At 41.9% G+C, this 8746-nt stretch overlaps 1 protein-coding gene across 1 annotated transcript in view; it reads right to left on the reverse strand.

Moving 5' to 3' along the window:
* Positions 1–8746, reverse strand: part of LOC126396855 (flavin-containing monooxygenase 5-like) — a 13974-nt gene that overhangs the window by 2712 nt on the left and 2516 nt on the right. Inside the window, exons 3-9 of the mRNA XM_050055202.1 lie at positions 8614–8745; positions 7094–7282; positions 6775–6940; positions 6305–6461; positions 5357–5370; positions 607–860; positions 262–469 (exon numbers count right to left, since the gene is read on the reverse strand). Of these exons, the coding sequence (XP_049911159.1) occupies positions 262–469; positions 607–860; positions 5357–5370; positions 6305–6461; positions 6775–6940; positions 7094–7282; positions 8614–8745 (1120 nt within the window). The remainder of the gene's footprint in view (positions 1–261; positions 470–606; positions 861–5356; positions 5371–6304; positions 6462–6774; positions 6941–7093; positions 7283–8613; position 8746) is intronic.

Consider the following 8746-nt stretch of genomic DNA (forward strand, 5'->3'; position numbering starts at 1 on the left):
AAAAAAAAAAAAGGCAGCCAAAAAGAGAAAAAAGACAAAGAGCTAGTCCACAGAAAGTCCAAAATCGAAATAAAAAATCGATGTAGTCCGAAGGAAAAAAAGATCTGGTAGAGACCCCAGCAGCACGGAAAGAAAAGAACAGCAAAAATATCAAAAATAGAAAAAAGCAGCAGTAGGAGCAGAACCAGTGCAGTATCAACAGGTCATAGAGTTTGTACCTGTGATGATAAAAGGTTGCATTTTTTACAGAGCCTGTATTACCTTTAAAGACACGTGTGGCCCATCTGGCCTGCATCTCAGAGATGGGCATAATGGCTCCCAGTGGCTGCACGAGACCAATGATAGCCAGAGTGGGGCGGTCCATCTCAGGAGGAAACACATACTTGTACAGAGATGCTTTGTTCTGAGACACTGAGACCACTTGTGAGGCCAGGAATGGAAAGGAAAACTTGTAACCTGTGGCAAACACCTGCAAGACAGGGGACTCATCTTAGTCACACACTATAGGTCAACTACACTGTTGTTTATGAACGTGTACAGAGGCAGAAGAATAAACAGACTATAGTGTAAATGCACAAGTGTGTTGGCTATACAGAAATAACCTACCACCAGGTCGACGTCTTCCACGACACTTCCATCATCAAACTCCACACTGGACCCCTGAAACCTGCGGATGTTGGGTTTCACCTGAACTGTTCCAGACAGGATGCGGTTGGGAAGCTCATCATTAATTGTGGGATGTTGGCTGAACAACCTGAGATATATGTTCACATTGATTAGTAGTGTTACTAAAAACTGATAAATACTGCACTCATTAAAATAAGACCAAGAGACGAACGCAGTGGTGCTCAACCCTTTTCCTTAGGGGACCTCTCTTCTATCATCGAGCAAACTGACGACCCCTGACTAAGTGACATATATTTTTTTAAATATTTCATATTATATTCAATGCATAGAAACAACAGTACAGAACCAACTGATACACAATAACTGCAGGAGGTTTGTGTAAAAAAGCCAGTTTGTATTGACTGTAAGCAGATTATTTACTGTAAATATGTAGATGTTTTTGACATATTGTTACTTGTTTTTAATTGTCTTGTAAGGTGTCCTTGAGTGCATTATTATTAATATTCTATCTGACAAATTGCCCATTGTTCTATTAGCTCTTTGGCTCTTTTAACTGTGCACTTTTCCCATACAGGACGAGGCTGTGTAGCAGAGAGGGAGGACTCTGTGAATACAGCTGTTGTGCGAGTCTTCACCGTGACCTCTTCCTGACAGATTTTTATCTCTTGAATAAAAATCTAACCTAAATAAGGCCTACTGTATATATTTTTTAAAAACGTTTTTTACACCCCTTACAACCAAGAACGCCTTGCCATCCCCCGTGAAGCTTTGGAGAGCCCTCATGGGGGTCTGGACACCCAGGTTGGGAACCAGTGGTCTAAAGCACCAGTAGTGGCATGATGATATTAAATAGGTTCTAATATTACTAATGTTTTAAAAAGTGTACAGAAGTGGATTATGCAATTATTTCTGCAATAGAACACAGGTATAAATTATCTATGACATGTATGGTGCCGTCAGACCAATAAGTGTGCAGGACAAAAAGAGAGTGGTGAAATGTGCTTGGAAGATGATGTGAAGTCTGTGTGGGTTTGGATGGTAGTTTTATGCAGTGTTACAGTGTGTAATAACTTGTATCATGTGAGAATAGGTTGTGGTCATGGACCAGACAAGATACAATTAAGAAGGACTTGACCCGTTGTTTTATACTATAAATAACACCTATGAGGGGGCAGCATAGTTGTTCACATCCATTGTCTAGGCAGGAGTGGATTATCAGACAATGTGTCCCTGGGCACAGATATGCACGCCCCCATCCCCAAAACAGGAGCAAGACACTCAGATTTATCGTTGTTTCACCTCATTTTGTGTTGTCGCTTTNAATATTAACTGTTTAAGTGAACAGAGTAATCATAAAGATAACCGACAACAGCAAATGACAAGAAAATTAAGAGGAAATATAAATGTATTTTTACTGTGGTGAATAAGTTAGAATCTACAATGTCTGCAGTTATTACTTTAAAGTTTCAACTGCACACAAAATAACAACAGCAGAGCTCTCTGGGTTGATCTCCGCCTCTGGCGAGCTCAGTGAATGGAGTTTTGTTCTATCTCCAAAGTAACGGATGAATGAACAAAAGGGTCAGAGTTCAGGGCGCAGTAAGGAAATAGTATGTCCTGATTGTGCGCATACTGCATGCAACAGTATGGACTTTGTAAAGGCAGCTTTACATACCTACTGTAAGTAAAAAGAAAAAGATTTGAAATGCACCCTAGAACTGACTGGGGTAAGGTTCTGGTGTGACGACTAAACAAACAATGAAGCAGAACTTGTTATTTCCCTGTTTCTTTTGTTGCCATTAGTGGCATGTTAGTTAAAGGGGCAAAAAGCGAAATCGTTTCACCGCTAGGTTCGCTGTTGTGCACTGCCTGTAGACCAAAACAAAGTGTGTCATGAGCCACTCCTCCCTCTTACCCCCCTCCGCTCGCCTCGTCTGTGCAGCCGAGTACCGCAGCATCTCCACGGACTATTACATCCAGACAGTCCCGGTGTTTCTTCTGCAGGCTCCACTTCACTCAGCTGCCCGATAAACCCGCTGCTTCTTCCCACTTTAACCTGAATAACAAACCAGGGCTCGGTGCTCCGGTTGGATCCAAACGGCTGTGCTGGCAGCTGAGTGAAGTGGAGCATGAGGAGGAAGCATCGGTTAGCCCCCGGTTTCACTGCAGGCAGATTCACTCGCCACAGGGGCGAGGAAATAAAACCTAAACAGCCAACTTAGTTTGGCTTAGTTTAGCAGTTAGTGATGTCTTTCACTCACTCTCAGTCTCTGCTGTGTTTAGCTATTTCCCTGCTTTCCTGTTAGCGGCTCATGGCTCCGTTTCACGCAGAGTAGGGACGTTAGCATTAGCTCCTGGAGTTAGCACTAGAGCTACTATGGCTACTGGAGTAACTTACAGCTATGGAGCGCTTCTGCCAGCTCTTCTAGTCACTGAGCCTCGCCTCCCTCTCAGCTAATATATTACATTTATTACAGGTACCATCATCATTGAAGTAGGCAGGGGGATAGCTAAACACAGTTTTATTTTGTGTCTGTTGAGTTTGAATGATGTGTGTTTTACGATGAGTTAACAAGGCAATAGCACAAACCTTATAGTTTGGTTAAAAAAGAGAGACCTGGATTGGTGTATGGTAGGGGTGGCGGATTGATACCCTCGATACTACGTTTTCATTTTGAAGATCAATCCTTGCATCAATAAAATTGATAGCAAAAGAAATATTAGTTCGTCTATTCTGCATCACACCAATTTGTATTTCAAGAGTTAAATTGTGTTTGCAAACAGTGCTCTGTTGTCGTGAACACATCTAGTGTATTTACTTCTGCACTCAAACGACATACTCCAGACCCAGCAGTGTCTTCTTAGTTTCACTTTCACCCGATGTCGGCAGTAGGACGATGGTAAGCTCACGTAACAGCCCTCCCATTTACTGATGGGGGCTGATGTGAACCCTTAGATCTACTATGAACGGCACTGCATGCACATCTGTGTGACCGTAGCTGTCCGCAGACGTTTAGTGCAGAAAAAATGTCCGAGCCTGATTAGTTTAATCCGCCACATAATAGCTGCTTTTTTCCTCTTCATGAAAGAAGAAAAAACACGAGACAGAGAACTTGGAGCTGCAACCCAAACGAAGGGAGAGGGAGGGAGATGTCTCAGCGTCCAGACCTCTGACACAGAGACAGAGTTTACTGGCTGAGTCTGTTCAAAGAGGCTCATAAAAGGAATATCAAAGTATATTCTAGCCTAGTGAAAATAATATTTAACTCAACCCAGATCTTCAGCACTGGTTAATGTTACATTTTCAAACTGTAACTGGTCAACATTAGCTGTGACTTAAGGAGATTGATCATTCGCCTTATAAATCATGACACTTTTAATAATATTAAGTATTGTATTGGTATTGGTATTGACGATTCTGGCCTGTATTACTTGGTACTGGATCAAAAGCAAATCACCAGCCCAAGCGTCCAGTTGTGCTTTATCTGTTTAGTAAGGAAAACAGGTGTAAGAATAGGTCAAAGTGGAGTTCTCAGACTAGTGATTGTGACACACTGCACAGCCCCACAGACGTGTGTTTCATAACAACCAACTCCCTTTTTCTTCTGCACTCTTCAAATGACCACAGGAATCAGTTCAACGTCCTTCCTACTCTCATTCTATTTTTATGGTTCATCTTCAATTTAACTTTCAGAGTATTTGGTTTTTGGCTGAACTGTGGATTTATTAGACACGCTGTGTTATTGTCTGACTGCTCATGTTATTTGAGCTTCTGGATTCTACTGTAAAACTATATTAACCGTTGACCATTCTTTGCTCCTTCAGAGGTTAAGTGAAGTTGGTTTTAATTCTGAGTCTTGCAAATGGTTCCAGGACTTCCTGTCACAGAGGCAGCAATGGGTTGTCTTAAGTAATAATCATTCTAATTACCTGACATTGTCAAAAGGAGTCCCTCAAGGTTCAATACTGGGTCCTGTTTTATTTACAACATATATCAATAATATTGCATCCACCATCACAAACTGTAACGCCCATCTTTACGCTGATGATACAGTTCTGTACTGCTCGGCTAACACGGCACTTTCAGCTATTCAAACCCTTCAGCAAGCTTTTGATCAAGTACAACATACTCTGTTTCACTTGGGACTGGTTCTCAATCCAAATAAGACCAAATACATGTTATTTTCTAGAGTTGCAGATATTGATGACCATAGCATAAATATCACCACGTTGACAGGACACAGTATGGAAAGAGTCTCTGAATACAAGTATCTTGGTGTCTGGTTAGATCACAAACTCAAATTCAAATCCCACATTGATTCTGTGACAAACAAACTAAGACAAAAACTTGGTTTCCTGTACAGGAACAAAACAAATTTTCTGATGTTTTACAGAAAACGGAACGTTTTAGATTATGGTGATGTTGTTTACAGGAATGCCTCTGTCTCCACACTTGGTCCTCTAAATTCCGTTTGTCACTCTGCCCTCAGATTCATTACTGGTGACAGTTACTCCACTCATCATTGTATTTTATATGAAAAGGTGGGCTGGGCTCCTCTAACTGTGAGACGTGACAGGCACTGGTTCATATTCATTTATAGAGCTTTAATTGGCAAGATGCCATCATATATTACCTCCTTACTGAATACGTCTCACAATCACTACTCAACACGCTCTAGCAACTGGCTCATGCTCCAAGTACCATGGACACTTCATTTGGTAAAACTGCCTTTGGTTTCTCTGCTGCAATCACATGGAACACTTTACAACAAACGTTAAAACTACAGACACTCGTTCCAGTGGGTCAGTTTAAAACCATGGTACATAAATACTCTGTCTTTGAATGTAACTGTTTTTAAATTGTGTTGTTACTGTCTTTTTATTGTTCTATTTATCTGCATATTATTAGTCTTTTTGTAGCCTGAGTGTCAGACTGAAGCTCTCAGAACCTTCAGTCTGACATTGCCTCCATTGAAGGCGATTTACAAGGGGGAGGGAATTTGATTTTTCCCTAACCAATCAGTAGAGATCAACGACTCACCCAGAATCTGACGTCATTAGTATCCATGCCTCGGGGGTGCCGAAAACAAGCGAGCATTGCCCGTTTAAAATGTCTCCGTCGTTGTGTACGCCCAGCTGCATCGCCGTTAAATCCAGTTTAGCAGCTTCCTTAATTTGATCCTCCATTAACGCGAGTAGTGGCGAAATACCTCGATAGCATCGTTAATGTGGTCTGTAGGATCTGTAGCGGTCGCCATTGTTGCTATCCTCACCAGTTACCCAACGGCGTACAGCTTGACATCAGCGTGGCGCCAATTGGCTAATCGCTAGACCCGCCCCCACCCCCAGCGTTCATTGGTCTGTCCACCGTTTGGACGAGATAAATCGCAAATTCATTGCAGTATGCCAGACCAGAGATGCAAGCCTACTCAGTTGAGTGGGCGGGGTCTATGGTCTGGAACCAGGCTAGTCTTTTTGTACTCTCGAAATCATTGAAAATGAAGGCAAGCCCTAAATGATTCTTCGAGAATAAATAAAGGTTGAATGAATTAAGGATGCCATTGTCCCTTGATCTGAGCGTTGAAGATGGTTAAAATGTTTTATTGACTGACATGAATGACAGAATACAAGAAAATAAGAAAGTGAGTGATTATTCACCAGTTTCACCATATGTAACTATGTCATCCTGACCTGCTTGGTGACTCTGCTCAGCTCCACTGCTATGTCTCCTCCAGAGTTTCCTATCCCAATCACTACAACCTTTTTATCCCTCCACTCCTCAGGAGTCTTGTAGTCTCTGCTGTGGAAGTACTTTCCCGTGAAGGTGTCAATGCCTGTGAGAAACAAAGACAAAGACTTGTGACTACTGGACAAAGAGCCTTGTGATCTGTATCTGACACTGTTATAAAAATATAATTCAGGTCAGTGTTGATGACATTTCACTGACAACATTATTCTCTCTGGGTGGAGCTGCTTTCTGTTGATATCATGTTACATAACCACACTGTACAGAGTTGCCGTTACAGGCTAGATCAGACTGTGTCAAAGGTTAACTTTGACATAATTTCCTCTTTGTGTTGCTAGAGCACGAGCAGCACTACTTGTGTTTGAGCAAACTGAAGGATATTTATAGGCTGTAAACGGTACCTGGGAAGTCATGCAGTGGCAGGTTGGGCTGGCAGTGATGTCCAATACAGATCATCACCGCATCAAAAATGTGTCTCTCCTTTTTGCCGTCCTTGTTCTCGATCTCAACGTCCCACTGGCCTGAATGAGAAAAATCTGATCTCTGCTTCACCTGCAAGACTTTGGTCTGAACAGAAAGGCACAAACAGTTAACAGTTTACTGATAACAGAAAAGCAAACCGACTCTGAGGTGAGCAGTAACCAGCAGTAACACTATTTTACATTTACAACTCAGCTGAGAATATTGCATCCTTTCAGGAAGTCAGTGAAGCATCCTTACATTGAAGCGTATGTGCTCGGTGAGCTGGAAGTGGTCAGCATACATCCGGAAGTAGTCCATGATGAGGGAGTTATGCATGTAGTTTGGGAAGTGACCAGGGATGGGAAAGTCACTGAAACACATCATCTCCTTGGAGGTGTTGATGATGACAGAGTGGTAAATGCTCGCTCTGTCTGGCTCTGGATTCTCCTGCAATATAACACAAGGCCGTGATCACCTCTTTAACATTGGGGTGGACCATTTTCAATCTGCACCTTATGTGACCCAATCATTGAGGGGGTATGGGGGGAATTTCCCACAAGAGGAATTTTTATAAACTGAAGAGCGAAACTGAGCTTTTAAACCAGTTTGAGACAAAAATCTTAGATCATGGGTTCTCAAAGTTTTGATGGCTGAGTGCCAGCATATGATTGAGGGCTGCACAGCGAGAGCGCACACACTATCACCTTTTTATAACTTGATCAGGACATATCATACTATGACCTTTTTTCATTACCTTATATAACTGAATGAAGGGGTGGGGGCTAGAATAAATAATGTCACTACAAACATGGGGGTCTCTGGTTGAAAATGACATGGTTTGGTTGCTATAAAGTTGACAATCTTGTTAAAAATACCTGGTTTGGTTGCTACAAACATGGCAAACTCTGATTAAAAACACATTTCAATGTGCCATGTGTGTGCCCTGCAGATATTGTGAAGGGGGTGGGAGTATCACATGGCATGCTGAAATAAGTTTTAATGATTAGAATACTTTTGGTTATAAGTAACTTGTTGCACTTGATCCGTTTAAAGGGTCAACCATAGACGTTTGACCTTAGCGCAGGGTCATCTGTACCCTTTGACTTCCCTGAGGACAGGCTGGGCAACCAGACCAGGTATTTTTTAACAAGAGTTAGTTTGTGTTTGTAGTGAGGGAAATGGGTATTTTTTGACCAAAGTTGAGGACATGTCCAGCTGTGTTTGTAGTGACCAAAGGGGTTATTTTTAACACGAATTTGCCGTGTTTGCAGCAACCAAGCTGTTTTTTTTTTATGCAGTTTGGGACATGTCCAGTCTTGATTGTAGCAACAAGTTGTTTTTTTATTTGTTTGTTTTTATCAGAGTTTGCCCTGTTTGTAATGACAAGCAACCAAAGCAACCTTGCAGTAATTTCATCAGTCAATGTTTGATTTTGCTTTTATATAAATATGATTAAATGGATTATAATTGCAGGAAGTAAAACATTGTGCATAGTGATATGTACAAAATTTTGCACACACAAAATAGGGGTCCACTTTGGAAAATGTCCCTCTGCCCATATTTCCTAATGGCTGGCCTGCTGGTTGCTGCAAACACAGCGTGACATATCCTCAGTTTGCTCTTTACAAAGATGGTGAACTCTCTTAAAAACAAATCTGGCTGAACAAACAGGGCCAAAGGGAGTGGCATTTGCGTCCCTCAACATATATTATAATTGCTGCCTGGATATAACACATCTTAACTTAAAATGAAACGAACCAGTGTGCAGTGTGGCCCACCTTAAACCTCCACAGACCACCAATGTCATCGCTGCTCTCAAAGCAGACTGGCTCCAGCCCTTCATCCAGGCAGCACTTGATGCAGGCCAATCCTGAACTTCCTCCTCCGACCACCGCCACACGACGAGTCATA

The sequence above is a fragment of the Epinephelus moara genome, chromosome 10 (assembly GCF_006386435.1).
Source record: "Epinephelus moara isolate mb chromosome 10, YSFRI_EMoa_1.0, whole genome shotgun sequence".
NCBI lineage: Eukaryota > Metazoa > Chordata > Actinopteri > Perciformes > Serranidae > Epinephelus > Epinephelus moara.